The sequence below is a fragment of the Chionomys nivalis genome, chromosome 1, assembly GCF_950005125.1.
Source record: "Chionomys nivalis chromosome 1, mChiNiv1.1, whole genome shotgun sequence".
Classification (NCBI taxonomy): Eukaryota; Metazoa; Chordata; class Mammalia; order Rodentia; family Cricetidae; genus Chionomys; species Chionomys nivalis.
Genome location: NC_080086.1, coordinates 67,923,704 through 67,939,428, shown reverse-complemented (window position 1 = coordinate 67,939,428; position 15,725 = coordinate 67,923,704). Strand labels below are relative to the sequence as shown.

General features: G+C 53.9%; 3 protein-coding genes across 4 annotated transcripts; 2 read left to right on the top strand and 1 right to left on the bottom strand.

Annotated features, from left to right (window-relative positions):
• Positions 1-53: 53 nt before the first annotated feature.
• On the top strand, positions 54-3,080 carry Aup1 (AUP1 lipid droplet regulating VLDL assembly factor). 2 transcript variants are annotated; one of them, XM_057777211.1, is made up of 12 exons: positions 57-219; positions 298-435; positions 515-665; positions 857-1,041; positions 1,261-1,333; positions 1,495-1,568; positions 1,779-1,845; positions 1,943-2,045; positions 2,158-2,274; positions 2,375-2,490; positions 2,674-2,792; positions 2,896-3,080. In XM_057777211.1, the coding sequence occupies exons 1-12, from the start codon at positions 83-85 to the stop codon at positions 2,930-2,932; spliced, it is 1,317 nt and encodes a 438-aa protein (XP_057633194.1). In that variant the 5' UTR covers positions 57-82; the 3' UTR covers positions 2,933-3,080. The 2 variants fall into 2 exon arrangements, with proteins under 2 accessions (XP_057633204.1, XP_057633194.1); XM_057777221.1 differs by lacking the exon at positions 2,896-3,080 and having other exon boundaries at positions 54-219; positions 2,613-2,737.
• A 639-nt stretch (positions 3,081-3,719) lies between these two features.
• Positions 3,720-12,501, top strand: Dqx1 (DEAQ-box RNA dependent ATPase 1). Its single transcript, XM_057782134.1, has 11 exons — positions 3,720-4,112; positions 4,324-4,517; positions 4,799-5,186; positions 5,535-5,768; positions 5,858-5,957; positions 6,040-6,198; positions 6,276-6,467; positions 10,258-10,377; positions 10,534-10,724; positions 11,947-12,131; positions 12,247-12,501. The coding sequence occupies exons 1-11, from the start codon at positions 3,885-3,887 to the stop codon at positions 12,404-12,406; spliced, it is 2,151 nt and encodes a 716-aa protein (XP_057638117.1). The 5' UTR covers positions 3,720-3,884; the 3' UTR covers positions 12,407-12,501.
• A 1,705-nt stretch (positions 12,502-14,206) lies between these two features.
• Tlx2 (T cell leukemia homeobox 2) lies at positions 14,207-15,511 on the bottom strand. Its single transcript, XM_057788228.1, has 3 exons — positions 15,112-15,511; positions 14,503-14,740; positions 14,207-14,423 (listed from the first exon to the last, which is right to left on the bottom strand). The coding sequence occupies exons 1-3, from the start codon at positions 15,509-15,511 to the stop codon at positions 14,207-14,209; spliced, it is 855 nt and encodes a 284-aa protein (XP_057644211.1).
• Positions 15,512-15,725: the final 214 nt, after the last annotated feature.

The following is a 15,725-nucleotide window of genomic DNA, read 5'->3' as shown; positions in this document are numbered from 1 at the left end:
TTCCCCCCCAGGCCGCAAGGCATGCTGGGAGCGCTACCCCTTCCGGGGCGCTTCTCAACCTCGGGTTCTGGCATCCCTGTGGATGCCCGAAGACTCCGCCTTCCCAGGAGCCCCCGCGGCCCTGCGAAGATGGCGGCGACAGAGGCCCTGCTTTCCTGAGGCGGCTGCGATGGAACCTCCCCCAGCTCCGGGGCCGGAGCGGCTCTTTGACTCGCACCGGTAAGCGCTGCGGAGGGAAGAGACCGGTCAGCGGGTCCTCTCGGCTTCGGCGCCTGATCGCGTCGCCTCTCGCCGCAGGCTCCCGAGTGACGGCTTCCTGCTGCTCGCGCTGCTGCTCTACGCTCCGGTCGGCCTCTGCCTCCTGGTGCTGCGCCTCTTCCTAGGACTCCACGTCTTCCTGGTCAGCTGTGCCCTGCCTGACAGCGTGCTCCGCAGGTGCGAACTGCGGTGCCTGGGGAGCCCCCGGGCTGGGCCTGGTTCAGGACCGCACAGTCACCGCCGCCTGTGTCCCCAGGTTCGTGGTACGGACCATGTGTGCGGTACTGGGGCTCGTGGCCCGGCAGGAGGACGCCGGACTCCGGGATCACCGCGTCAGGGTCCTTATTTCCAACCATGTCACACCCTTTGACCACAACATAGTCAACCTGCTCACCACCTGTAGCACCGTGAGTGGGGGCGAGGCCGAGAGCGCCACCGGGTGGCCCCCTAGGCCCGAACTCAGTGCTCACCTTTACCCATTAGGGTCTCTTGGGGAACACCGATCCTTTTCCCTCACCCTATAAACACCCCCCCTTACATGTTGCTTTTTTTTTTTTTTTGACATTTCCCCTTATTCTTTTCTTCTCGCTGCTCCCAGCCTCTGCTCAATAGCCCCCCCAGCTTTGTGTGCTGGTCTCGGGGCTTCATGGAGGTGGATAGGCGGGTGGAGCTAGTGGAATCACTCAAGAAATTCTGTGCTTCCACGAGGCTCCCGCCCACACCTTTGCTTCTCTTCCCTGAAGAAGAGGCTACCAACGGCCGAGAGGGACTCCTGCGTTTCAGGTGGGTAAGCACAGGGCCCAGGCTCCAGTGGAGTGGGTTGTCAAGCTCCTGGGTGAACCTGCCCTAGTTCATTTCCTCTCTGCCTGCTTTCTGTACTGCCCCCGAAATTCTGAATTCCATGGTTATCTGCTTATGTAGTTGGACAGTTTCCTTGTTTAAGGCAAGTATGAGTTGTTGGCTGGGCTACACTGCACTCCCATCTTACTCTCTCTTTCTTAGTTCGTGGCCGTTTTCTATCCAGGATGTGGTACAACCTCTTACGCTGCAAGTTCAGAGACCCCTGGTCTCTGTGGTGAGTGCCTGCTGGACAGGGCATGGTGGGGGGAGGGTGTTAGGATTGGAGGGGAAGATGCGGGGGGGGGGGGGGGGGGGCGGGGGAGGCGTGTTAGGGTTGGAGGGGAAGTTTCCCACCTTTGGCCCTGGATTAGACCTCACTTCATGCCCTCCCTTCAGACGGTGTCAGATGCCTCCTGGGTCTCAGAACTGCTGTGGTCACTTTTCGTCCCTTTCACGGTGTATCAAGTAAGGTACTAATTGTCCTCAGTTTTTGGTGGCTGGGAAGTTGCTCACTTCAAGGTCATGGACATAGTGACCTCTGGTTAATGTCAAAGTTCCTCCACAGAGGCAACACTTACCTACCACCTCCCCGTCTCATCACCACTGTCGCAGAATAAATGGGGAGGGGATGAGACCCTTCGCCCTGGTGCCTTAGCAGGGTACTGTTTTGTTTTCTACAGGTGGCTCCAACCCGTTCACCGGCAAGTGGGGGAGGAGAATGAGGAGTTTGCCCTCCGTGTCCAGCAGGTGGTAGTGAACACAGGCGGTGGAGGTGGGGCCCCTCTTCAGGGGCTGGGAAGAAGGCCTGAAGGGGCTGGAGTTATAGCCTAACAATTCTCCCTAGCTGGTGGCCAAGGAATTGGGCCAGACAGGGACCCGGCTTACTCCAGCAGACAAAGCAGAGCACATGAAGCGACAGAGACACCCCAGAGTACGCCCGCCATCAGGTGTGTGGTCTCTGTGCAGAGACATTTGCCTCCTGTGGTGGCTTTAGTGGTGTGTGCTTGTCAGCCGCCTCGTTATCTCTCTACTCACCCAATGCTTCTGTTTTTTTAACAGCACAGTCTTCTTTCCCTTCTTCTCCCAGTCCTTCTAATGTGCAGATGACAACTCTGGCTCAAAGAGTCAAGGAGGTTTTGCCCCATGTGCCATTGAATATCATCCAGAGAGACCTGGGTACGGGACAGGGTAGCTTCACAGAATGACAGATACAGGAAAAGTGGGTTGTGGCAGAGAGGGTGTACAGGAAATGGACCCTCTGCCCCTCTCTTCCCAGCCAGAACCGGGTGTGTAGACTTGACCATCACAAATCTGCTTGAGGGGGCTGTGGCTTTCATGCCTGAAGATGTCACTGAGGGAACTCAGCCCCTGCCCACAGCCTCTGCCCCAAAGGTGAGACCCAGGGATAAATAAAGGCCAAGACTTAGGGCAGGTCGGGGCAGTCTCTTTGCTCCCTCTCCCTGACTCTCTTTTTGATGTTGAGACCCTAGCACAGTGCCTCTCTTGCAAAGTAGGCATCGATGGGTGTTTAATGATGATGACTTCGCAAGCCCTCTGACATTGTGATCACCTCAGTTCCCCAGCTCTGGCCTGGTGACCCCTCAGCCCACAGCCCTAACATTTGCCAAGTCTTCCTGGGCCCGGCAGGAGAGCCTGCAGGAGCGCAAGCAGGCACTGTATGAATATGCGAGAAGGTGAGGGGGTGAGAGGACAGTATGTAGGAAGGAGCGAGTTGGAGAAGAGCCCAATGAAGCTAATGTGACAAAGTCTACACCCTGTCTCTCCCATGTCCCACAGGAGATTCAGAGAGAAACAGGCCCAGGAGGCTGACTGAGCCCAAAGGAACAGGATGGTACCCAGAGCCGCAGGACGGAGACTGGGGGCAGCCCTCATCCAGCTCAGAACAGGCGGGATGAGTGGGTGGTAAAAAGGGAGGGATGGAGCTCCCCCAATGTCACATTAAATTCAGGGTTTTCACTCAATGTCTTTGTTGCCTCTCTGGGTGTCAAAAGCCCCTCAAGTAGGTTCCTTTTCCTCAATCAGAGAGTATATGGGTGAGGATGATCCCCATGAAACTGAAGAAAACTGGATCCCAGCTTGGCTATGGTTGGAGGCTATCACTGGAAAACTACAAGTCCCAGAATGCATTTCATGAGCACAGGCCTGTCAGGTTCACACATGCTCAGTGTGGTGGCAGGAACCGGCTTTCCATGGGTTCCTAGCTAAATTAACTAAGGTGGAGCAAAAGGCCCCACCCCTAAAAGCAAGCTCGGGGATTGGAGTTGGAGCTCAGCCTCAGGGTGGGGCCAGAATTTACCTTTGTACTTCAGGCGGGTCTGGGTTGGTGGTGACTGGCTGGGTGTGTCCAGAACTGGCTGCTGTCCTGACGCGTCTCAGAGCTGCTGACAGGTTTGAATCCAGGATCCTTATGGCCCTGCTGTCCTGCTCGCTCTCTTTCCCAGATTTCTTACTTTTTCCCACCTTGGGTCCTTCCCACAGATTACTATGCTTCACATAACTCCTGATGCCCACAAGGGGCCCTGTGCTAGTCACAAGGTCTTTACTGTCCCAACTACAACAGGGTAAAAGTCCACTTGTGATGGCTCCTTAGAAACACCCAGCACTGTTTCCTGGCAAGCAAGTTTCGCTGGGAAGGATGGACCCCAAGGCATTATCCTGTATGGGCTGAGGTTGGGGATCAAGCTGAGATGCGAATTCGGTATCAGCCACCAGATCCAAGGCCTTACTGGCTGCCCTGCTTCCCGTAGGTTCTATGGACAGCCTCCATGGCCTCTGGGCTGGCAGAAGAGTCTGAACCAAGTCTTGGGGAGTCTGAACTGGCTGTGAACCCCTTTGATGGGCTCCCCTTCTCTTCCGGCTACTATGAGCTGCTTGAGCAGCGCAGAGCCTTGCCCATCTGGGCTGCTCGCTTCCTGTTCTTGGAACATTTGGAGAGTAGCCCCACTGGAGTGGTGCTGGTGTCTGGGGAGCCCGGCTCTGGCAAGAGCACCCAGGTGGAGGAAGATTCTGGGAGTGGACAGAGGGCAGGGTTAAGTTGCCTTTTCCTGGGTAAAGAATGGGCATGTGGGAGAGGCGGGCAAATGAAGATGGGATTGGCTGGCCTCGGTGGTAAGGAATCCCAAGTCAATTGGCCATAGTTCCTGCGCTCTTCTGTCTCCAGTCCTCCAGTCCCCTGACCATGACCCTTCCTTCTCCCCACCCCAGATTCCTCAATGGTGTGCAGAGTTTGCACTGGCCAGGGGGTTCCAGACAGGCCAAGTTACTGTCACTCAGCCCTACCCTCTTGCAGCCATGAGCCTGGCTTCAAGGGTGGCTGATGAGATGGACCTGACCCTGGGTCATGAGATTGGATACAGCGTTCCTCAGGAGGACTGCACAGGGCCCAGCACCATGCTCAGGTGGGCCATTTGCAGCCCTGTTCCCTTTACAGAGTGGAAACAAGCCCAGTTGTCTAGGCCCTCCCCTCACCCTCACCCCAAGGTACAGGTTATGCTGTGTGAACCAGCTATCCTCAGCAAAGAGGTGGGGCCACAGTTAGTGGTCCACAGGCTTAGGAAATCCATGACAACATCTTTTTCTGACCTTCAGTTTCAAAATCTAGGCACCTTGGGGGAAAGGTTTTGAATTTGGGTCTGGTCGGTGTCCTCACTGACTCCTTGCCCATTACCAATGCCAACAGGTTCTGCTGGGACAGGCTGCTTCTGCAGGAAGTAGCCTCCACCCGGGGCCCTGGAGCCTGGAGTGTGCTGATCCTGGATGAAGCTCAGGAGCGGTCAGTGGCCTCAGATTTACTGCAGGGTCTCCTGAGAGACACCAGACTGAAAAACCTTCCAGGGGATCCCCGAGTGGTTGTGGTTACTGACCCAGATCTTGAGCCCAAACTCCAAGCTTTCTGGGGCAATTCTCCTATTGTGCGTGTACCCAGAGATCCTGGTGGAGATCCCACTCTTGTCTACAGAGACACTGTCCCTAGTGACTTAGTGGAAGCTGCCTGCCAAGCTGTGCTTGAGCTGTGTCGGCGAGAGGAGGCACCAGGAGATGTGCTGGTGTACCTGCCCGGTGAGGAGGTAAACAAAATGACATAGTGGATTATCGAAAGCATTTAGTGCTGCCTTCCTGTCCCAGGAATGGGGCAACATAACGTTCGTTCGGAGCAGTGATTGTGTTTGCTCTGCTAGAGTCTTAGTGGGAGACCAAAGATTTTAAAATGAAGAAATTTGCCACTCACCTTTTAAAATTCTGCATTATAATGCAGAACTGTATGCACAGCTAATTGAAATTATAATGTCCCCACCTTTAGAAGTATGTATTTTTTTTCTATGAGTGAAAAGCCTTAACTTTCATCAGTTTGTCAAAAAAACTGTGCTCCCCAAAAAAAGGTGAGACCTGCCCTAATGCCCCACCCCTCTCCTTAGGAAATTTCCCTGTGCTGTGAATCCTTGTCCAGGGAGTTGGGGACATTGGCTGGCCCAGGGCATCCACCACGGGTACTGCCCCTTCACCCAGGCTGCGGTCAGGCCATCCAAGCTGTGTATGAGGACACAGGCGTGAGTGTCCGGAAGATCGTGGTCACTCATTGGCTGGCAGATTTCTCCTTCTCCCTCCCGTCCATCCGACATGTCATTGACTCAGGACTGGAACTTCGCAGTGTGAGTGAGAGAAACAAGGGGGAATGGAGCTTCAGCTGGAAAGGGACCGCTCTGATCTGTCTTGGCCTTGTTTGGGGACTGGATAACAGGTTTACAATCCTCGGATCCGGGCAGAATCCCAGGTTTTGAGACCAGTTAGCAAGTGTCAGGCAGAGGCAAGACGATTGCGGGCAAAGGGGTCCCCACCAGGTAAGAGCCTTTGCCTCAGAACCCCCAAAACAATCTCACACAAGCCCTGAGAAGTTACTTCCCCAGGCCTTTCTCCTCTCAGGATCCTGCCTCCGCCTGTACTCTGAGTCAGTCCTAGAACTAGAGGCTCCCCCGCTGCCCCATCCCAAAGTGTTTGAGGAGAATCTAAACTCCCTGGTGTTGCTACTCATGAGGAAACAGATTGCAGAGCCAGGGGAATGCCACTTCCTGGACAGGCCTGGTGAGCCCCCATCCTGCCCCGGGGCTACCTCTGACTGCGGGCTCAGACCTGAGGTTGAAGCCTTGTGTCAATACCAGCACCAGAAGCACTGATGCAGGCCCTGGAAGACTTGGACTATCTGGCTGCGCTGGATGACGATGGGGACCTGTCGGATCTGGGGATCATTCTGTCGGAGTTTCCCCTGCCCCCTGAGCTGGCCAAAGCCCTGCTGGCCTCCTGCGAGTTTAACTGTGTGGATGAAATGCTCACTCTTGCTGCCATGCTCACTGGTACATTTCTAGATTTAATCTTCCTTGGGTTAGGAATCCTGTCACGTGTTAGTAGGGACTTTGGGTTTTTGCTGTGCTGGGAATGTTATGTTAGGCAGCTGTTCAGCCCTGCACTAGGGTGAAGCCAGACTCACTGGTTCTTCAGCTACGTCAGCCTTCACCCCCTCGTAGTGCCTAGCGAGCCAGATGTTTCCCCATCTCTCCCTAACATAGCCTTTTCTCTAATGCTTCTTTCTTCTCGGGGTACATCATCTCACCCACACTGTGACTACATCCACTCACCTGTCCTCCTATGTCCCCATCCCCTGCCACCACCACCACTGCACCACCCCACCCCCGCCTTCAGCTATGCAACATGATCCCTATGGAAATCTCACCTGCTGAGTTCCAGCAGCAAAGCCATACACCCCCACCCCCGAATGGCAACTATCTAGTGAGGTTCCAGATATTTAACTCGAGGGACACTTTTGAGCATTTATTCACAACTTTCTGACACAAGAATGCTTACCACTTTCCACTTTAAACTAAACTGTCTCTTCCCTATGCCTCTGTTACCATTTTTATTTGTGATTTCTTTGGGGGGTGGAATTCTGGTTTTTTTATTTGTGTGTAGTGCTTACACATGTATGTAAACATGTGCGTGAAAACACACGCACTGTGAGGCCAGAGGGTGTCGGGTTCCTACTCACTCTCTGTCACTCTCTACTGTATTCCCTTGAGACTGGGTCTCTTCCTGAATCTGGACCTAGGCTGGCATCCCTCAAGCCCAAGTGGCCCTCTTGTCTCCGCCCCCTGCAGTTTTGAGGTTACAGGTTGTGTTTGGCCACATCAGGTGGCATTTTCACTGGTGCCTGGAATTTGAACTCAGGTCCTCATGCTTGTATAACAAGTGCTCTCAACCACTGAGCCACCTCACCAGCCATCCCCTTCTTTTTGAAGCAGGATCTTGCTATGGAGCCCAAGCTGGCCTTGAACTTGAGGCCCTTGTGGCTCAGGCTCCTGGATGTTGGGATTATAGATGTGCACCATCACTTCCGGCATCCTGTAGTTTTCATCCCACCTCTTTGGCCATTCTGTCTTCATCTTGTCCTTGGAATTTTCATCTTCTGCTTTTCCATCGTGAACTCCCCTCGGGGCTCTAACCTTTGACCTGTGTGTCTTCTCATTCCAAGAATTCTGAGCAAGCCCATTCACAGAAGTGCTGCTTCTGTACCGACATCCCAGACTGTGCTTTGCAGCTCTCTGCCAGTGCCATTTAAACAACAAACAAACAAACAGGGTCTCACTATGTAGACCAGGCTGGCCTCGAACTCACAGCCTACTTCTGCCTCCGAAGTCCTGGGATATAAAAGGTCTGTGCCACCTCTCCTGGCTTCCCACCCTCCCCTCCCCAGTACCATTTTTTTAGAACTTAGAAAGGAGGAGATGGGGAGGCAAAAAGGAGCTGAGGAGGAAGAAGAAAGAAGGGTACAGGGAGAAATGGAAGAAGAGGAAAAGAGACATTCAACTCCTGAAGACTACCCCCCTAAGATTTTATTTTATTTTTATCTGTACATCACAGCATGCAGTACCTGTGGGTGCCATAAGAGGGCATCTGATCTCTCTGTCTCTCTCTTTCTCTCTCTCTCTCTCTCTCTCTCTCTCTCTCTCTCTCTCTCTCACACACACACACACACACACACACACACACACCTGGAATTTTAGGTGATTGTGAGCCACATGTAACTGCTGGGAACCAAACTCAGGTCCTCTGCAAGAGTAGCCAGGGCTTTTAACTGCTAAGCAATCTCTCCAGTCCCGTGTTCCTTTCTTTTTAAAAAGTGTTATTATTGTGCATGATGTATGATGTGGGCTGATGGGGTGTGCCATAGCTCACGTGTAGTCAGGGGACAAGAGTGTAGAATTCTTTCCTTCTATATATGTATGGATTCTGAGGATCAAGCTCAGGCGGCCAGGTTTGCAGGTGTGTGTGTGTGTGTGTGTGTGTGTGTGTGTGTGTGTGATCTTAAAAAAGATTTTTATTTATTATGTATAGTGTTCTGTCCATGTGTTTTGTCTGCACACCAGAAGAGGGCGCCAAATCTCATTCTAGATGGCTGTGAGCCACCATGTAGTTGCTGGGAACTGAACTCAGGACCTCAGGAAGAGTATATCTCCAGCCCCAATTTTATTTTTTTAAGACAGGGTTTTCCTCTGTAGCCCAGGCTGGCCTGAAATCTACTGTATATTCCAAGCTAGTCTCAAGCTTGCGGCATTCCTCCTACCACAGTCTCCCAGGTAGTAGGGCTCCAGACATGCGCCACATTCCTGTCTTTCCTAATAAGTATCTCTGCTAGACTAGTCCCTAGCGTCTCAGCTCAGAACTGAGCTCGGGCACTCTGCCCCCACCCGCCCTTACCTGTCTTTCCCTCTCTGTTCTGTTTCTGATAATCCTACCACTCCCCTGTGCTCATCCGCCTCTAGAGTTTTCCTTTTAGCTCCTGCTGCATAATCACGGCCAATGCCGGTGTGGGATCCTCCCCCCTGCTCTGCTGGATTCCTGCCGTGAGCTCCTAACCAGTCACGTAGACGACTTTTGGACTTTCTTACTTTAGCCTTCCTCGGAGCTCTTCTGCCTCCTAGACTGTGCCAACTCTTCTGCACCTCCCTTGCCCTTCTGCCACGTGTCACTCGTCCCACCCAGACCAGATGGCTTCTAGTGCTCCAAATAAGCCGTGCCATTAACCTCTGTGCCATGCCGTCCTGCAGTCTCAAATGGTCCCTCTGTCCCTTCTCCCCTCACACTTCTGACGCTGACTCAAAGAGCTGGGGCTTTTCTCCCACTTCACCCTCATTTCCACCACCAGAGCCTGGATCAGCTCACCTTCTCTTTTCTTCCAGAATGCCAGACACACTTGTTTTTCTTACTCTTCCACTTCCTTGTTGAACTCTCCTACCAGACTTGGGCGTGTGTGTGTGTGTGTGTGTGTGTGCGTGTGCGTGTGTGTGTGCGTGCGTGTGTGTGTGTGTGTGTAGATGCATCACTGTGCTTGCACGCAAAGGCCAGAGGAAGGAGCTCATTTTTCTGCTAGACTGACTGGACAGCAAGCTCCCCAGATCTGCCTGTCTCTGCCTCTTAGGTTCTGGGATTACGGGCACAGGTAGCAGTGCCGTTTTTTCTGTTTGTTTGGTTGGTTTTATGTGGGTGATGGGATTCAGACTCAAGTCTTTATTCTTGTACAGCAAGTACCCACTGAGTTTCATCTGCCCGACCTTTCTCCTACCAGATTCTAATCTTAAAGGCAAAGACTTGGACCTCCAGCCACCAGTATCTGTGGGAGATGGGTTCCAGGACTCCCTGTGGATACCATAGCCCATAGTGCTTCAGTCTCTGGGATAAAATGCTGGAGTGCTTGAACAAAACCTGTGCTTGTTCTCCTGTATCCTCTGCTGCTGCTGCATAGCCTCCGGGTCACTGACAGTACCCTGGACTGTGTGCAAACATTATGTAAATGGTACCCTACGTTATTAAGAAATAACAGCAAAGGACAATCTGCATGTCCTCTAGAGATGCAGTTTTCTCTGAATACTTTCTTTCGGCCCAGCAGTTGGTTGAATCCCCAGATGCAGAGCCTTGGCTGTGGAGGGCTGGCTGCATCTGTCAACAAAGTAGAGTCAAGGGCAGAGCACCCAGGAATCTATTTTCTTTTAAATTAAGTTCCCAGAGGGTTACTCCTACTTCTTCAGTAGTCTGTCTGTGCTGCTGTCATTCCTGGTTCCTCTCCAACCACCTTCCTGTCTCCACCTCCAGCTGCTCCTGGGTTTACGGGACCTCCACTGTGTGCAGAAGAAGCTGCCTTGCGTCGGGCCCTGGAACATGCAGATGGCGATCACAGCTCGCTGATCCAGATTTATGAAGCCTTTGTACAAAGTGAGTGGCTCACTCTACACCCTCAAAGACTCCCAGGAAATACCCAATCAGCCAGCAGACCTCTCTGTGTGTGCGGGAAGAGGAGGCCCTCTGCCGGGGTCATTCTTTGTGCCAGTCTGAAGGACTTAATCATAGCTGTTTCCTTTCTTCTCCTAGGTGGAGCCGATGAGGTTTGGTGTCAGGCTCGGGGGCTGAACTGGGCAGCATTGTGCCAAGCCCGTAAACTGCGAGCCGAGCTCGTGGAACTCATGCAACAGATTGAGCTTCCCCTGTCTCAGCCAGCCTTTGGCTCTGAGCAGAATCGCAGAGACCTTCAGAAAGCGCTGCTGTCAGGATTCTTCCTTAAGGTTGGGGAGGGGGCGGAAGGGAACTTGATAGAATGAAAGGGCGCTTTGCCCAATGTGGTGGTGCACATCTCTAATCCCAGCACTCCAGAGGCAGGCAGAGCTCTCTAAGTTTGAGGCCATCCTGGTCTACAAAGTAAGTTCTGGGACAGCTAGGGCTACATAGTGAGATTCTGTCTCCAAAAGGAGTGACGGCACAGCTGGAAGGTGAGCTTAACAGTTAAGGCTCCTCAGAGGCCCCAAGGAACCCAGGTTCATCCTCAACTCCAATTCCAGAGAATTCGACATTTTTCTGACCTTCAAGGGTAGGCACATGGTGTGCATACATATGTATGTGCAAGCAAAACATTCATACACATAAAATAAAATAAATAAATATTATTTTAATTTTAGGGAAAAGATCAAAGGCCTGGGGGGGGTTGTCTAGGGGAAGAGCTGAATAGGCTAAGCACCTTGCTTCAGTCTCAGGGATAGACTTTGGTCCCCAGAACTATGGGTTCACTTGCAATTCTGCCACTGGGGAGGCAGAGACTCTCGGGCCCCTGGGGCTGTCTAGCAGCCACCCTAGCCTGTTGGCACTTTCCAAAACGGTGGGTGGCACCTGAGGAATGACCTGAAGATTAACACACACGCATTTCCATGAACACAGACAAACACACATGATTTCTTAGAACTAAGAATCTGAGGGTTTAGAGGACAAGGGGCCATGGAAAATGCCATATGGTGAAGCAAGGACCAGACCACAACTGAAGATTCACTTTTAGGCTCCACAATACTCTTAATCCTTTCATGCTCCCTCATTTTTTTCTCCTCATTTCTTCCTTTTTTTTTCTCCTTGTGTGTGTGGGGTGGGGGGGGTTGGGGGGTGTTTGTTTGATTGTTTTGTTTTGTTTTGTTTCAAGTCAGGCTTCCTATGTAGCCTTGGTCTCAGACTCACAGAAATCCACCTGCCTCTGCCTCCCAAGTGCTGGGATTAAAAGTGTGACTCTTCTCCTCTCTTCTTAAAGGCAATGATAAGACAGGCAGGGTCTCATGCTGTCCAAGCTGACTTCGGACTTCCTGTGTACCTCAGGCTGGCCACAAACTCCTGCTCTTTCTGCCTCTGCATCCCTAATGCTCGGATTACAGTGTGTGTCGCCACACCCAGTATTGGCCTCCTTTTTTCTTTCTTTTTTTCCCCTGTGTTCTGTTACTTATTCCATCCATGTATTTGTATTTCAATGAGGTGGCCCAAGACATAGACGGAGCTGGAAATTACCTGCTTCTCACCCACAACCACGTAGCCCAGCTGTCTTCATATTGCAGCTACCGAAATCGCAGGGCCCCACCACCGGCCTGGGTGCTATACCACAGTTTCTCCATATCTAAAGACAACTGCCTTTACATCGTCTCTGAGATTCAACCTCAGATGTGAGTTTTCTGACCCCCACTCACCAAACCTAACGCTGGGGAGGGGGACTTAAAAGGGTTTGTGAAGGAGGCTGAGGGGAGACACATAGGATCTCATTCTGACTTTCTCCCACAGGCTGGTGGAGCTAGCCCCTCCATACTTCCTGAGTAACTTACCCCCCAGTGAGAGCAGAGACTTCCTGAATCAGCTGAGAGAAGGAACTGCAGAAGAGCCATCAGCAGAGCCTGAATCTTCCTCTCCCCGGGAATATGGGGATGGCTGTGTTCTGCAGTGAGCTGCCTAAGGAATGGAGCCAACCTCACCGCACAGCACCAAGGCAGTTGGCCAGTCTTAGAAACCCAAAGTCAAATATACTCCTGGAACCCAAGATCCAAGACACAGTGGGCGGGGAGGGAATGGGAGCCACGGTCCAGAAGGATGCAGACCTTTCTTTCCCCTTTGTCCACCGGCAAAGGAGCAAACACTGCTCACCCCACACAACCTTGCACTCTCCTAGGGGCTATAAAAGCTTGTCCTATGATGCCGAGTTTGAGTTTGATTCTCCAGTGCCATATACAACATCTGTGAGTTAGAGATGACACTTTAGAAACGACACCGACCTCTGCAGGTGCAGCCTCTTCCCCCTTTCCACCTCAGACCAAGTCTTTGTGCAGCCTGCATAGCTGTCATTAGCACGGAACGTGAGTGGTCTGGCTGCCATAGGTCTCTGTCCTTGTCACAGTGTCAAAGCCTCTGCCAGAAGCAAGATGGGAATACTGGAGAGAGACAAAGTACCCCTTTAGACCAGAAAGCTTTGCAACCCTCCCACTGACTGACTATCAGAAAGCCTGCGGCAGCCTTTGGCTCACCTATACTCTGAAGTCTTTCTGATTTTTCATTACATTGTGTGTGTGTGTGTGTGCATACACGAGCATGCCATGACACACATACGGTGGACAGAACAATTTGTAGAAATTAGTTCTCTTCTTCCAGCAAGTTGGTCCTAAGGCTCAAACTCGGATGGTCAGGAGTAGGGGCAAGTGTCTTAGCCTGCAAAGCCATCTCCTCTTTCTATCTAAAAGGTGTAATGTTTTCCTTCTGTCTGGGTACTCCTTCCCTCTGCCCTTAGTCTATTTATTTCTGAAGCCACCGCCATCCCACACATTGTAAATGTATCTGTGGCATATGGTGAAAAGAAAGGTTTAATCCCTGGAACCCCAGAGTTCTCTCCCCTGGAGATCCTGGTCTCACCAATCCATTGTCTCCACCCCTATGCTGTCAGAGAGCTCCCCCAAAGGCAGGCATCCGGAATCTTCTTTCTAGATCTAGCATTAGTTTTCCCTACAGTTAATCTTGCCACAGGTCCCCAGTTTCCCCTCCTGGTCCACAGCACCACTGACTTCCTGACCTCCACATCTCCAGTCTCGGAGTCTTAGGTTTGCCAGTCCCAAAGTATACCTTGATCACTATAACACTGGACCAAGAAACTGTCCACTGGCTTCTCCTCTTGGTTCTCTGACCCTGTATGGCACCGGAGCCAGATTCTCCTAGATTTTTATCCTTTGAGTATGTAAGTAGCTATCTTACCTACAGCATAGGTGCAGTGTGACTTTCAAGATGGGGGAGTGGCCCGCAGGTTAGACACAAGACAACGTGTAAGACTGAGTCAAGAAGGAATCCTTAGCGATTGTTTTACCGTTGAGGGGATGAGGTGGACAATCTGGTTCCTGTCACAGTCAGCCACATTCGCACGCTCCCGTACCAACACCTCTTCCATTACCCCGATGTCCTTGAGATCTTCCTTCACACCAGCTCAATGACCCTTTCCCAGTGGAACCTGAGCTCTGAGCCCACTCTGGGCAGAATCGCAAGTGCATGGCAGCATCCGTGCCCCATTTACTACATCCTGCAGGTTGCCCTCGCGACCCAAGTTCCAGCGGGTCCAAAAATGCAGTGGGAGGGCAGAGTCAAAGTGCAGGACAGGGGCCGCTTGGTGGCCGAGGAGCCTCGGAGGACAGTCGCAGGCCTTCTGCTCTGCACGCTCCGCTGGCGGCACCGCACACAGCCGCGGTAACGCTCCTCGGGAAGGGGTCGCTCACACCACCGAGGCGAGTCCGGACACCGAAGCCACCTTGTTGTCCTCGGCCCAGGGCTGCAGATTCTGCAGCGCGAAGAGCGAAGAGTTGTGCAGGCAGAGCGGGTCCGGGGGCAGCGGCGGCCTCAGCGGCCGGGGCAGTGCGTCCTGCTGCAGGTGCAACAGCAGGCGACCCGCACGGTGCCGCTCCGCCTCGCGCTCCTCAGCCGTCTGACGCCTGGGCGAGCGGAGAGCCGGGGTCAGAGTGGCGGAGAGCCCTTCCCCGCCACTCGGCCCGCCCGCGTCCCTCGCCTCACCGCCACTTGGTGCGTCGATTCTGGAACCAGGTCTTGACCTGCGCGTCGGTCATGCGCAGGGCCTTGGCCAGCGCCGCCCTCTCTGCCGAAGCCAGGTACTTCTGGCGCAGGAAGCGGCGCTCCAGCTCCAGCACCTGCGAGCGGGAAAAGGAGGTGCGCGGCTTCTTGCGCTTCGGGGGGGTCCGGTTTTGGTAGGGGTGGCCTATGCGACGTGTCCCAGAGAAGGGCGAGAGCGCAGCTATGGGGCGGAAGAGTAGGGCAAAGTTTGGGGGTGGTCCGAGGTGACACTAAGAAGAGAGCCCCTAGTCCTTACTGGGGCCCCGCATCCACTGAGGCCTCGTTCAAGAAGGGACCTAGGAAGAATGGGGTCCCTCCCAAACTTCACTCTGTCCCTCCTTACAATGAGTACGGTAGGACTGCAGAGGAAGGGCGCATGCACCCGACGACAGCAGCTCTCTCCTTACTGCCTCTCCTCTGTGGGACCGAGAAATGTGGGGTCGCGGAGGTTTCACGGGGATGAGCAGAGAGGGAGGGAGAAAGGGGTAAGAGAGTTGGGGCAGAAAGCTAAGAGCGAAGAAACGGGGTCTACGAGGGGTTGGGCAATCTCACCCGTAAGCCTGTCCTTAGCAAAACGGCGGCCGCTGTCCATCCAGGGGAAGGTGAGTCCCGCTAGGCCCCCGGCGCCGCCCAAACCCGAGGGTCCGGGCACCGCGGGGGCCGCACCCGAGGGCGGCGGCACCGGCAACGGGCGGTGCGCGGGGACACGGATCACGCCGCCCGGGCCCACTCCCGAGCCTCTGGGCAACGGGGCCAATGAGCCGGCCGGAGCGTAGCCGGAGGCTCCGTGGAATCCACCCGAGAACGTTGCATTCTCCCCGTGGCTCTGGCCCGCCTGACCCTGGCCCAGACTGCCCCCCGGGGGTTCGGGACCGCTCAGGATCTGATCAATGCCGAAGCTGATGGGTTCGTGGTGCGGAAGGTGGTGCGGAGCCAACACCGCCGGCTCCATGGGTCCAAATGAGAGGACCCGGAGGCTGGATGGCTAGCAAAGGTGTCTCTGACGGCTGCGGGAGCCCGGCGGCGGCGCGCTCGGGCCAGCGGCTTCAGGGGCCGGCAGGGGTGGCCACGGCCGGGCGACGGGGCCCCCGGGACAGCAGCATCCCTGTGCACCGGGCGCAGCCGCGCGCGTGCCCGCCCCTCCCGGGCGTCAGCGAAGGGACTCG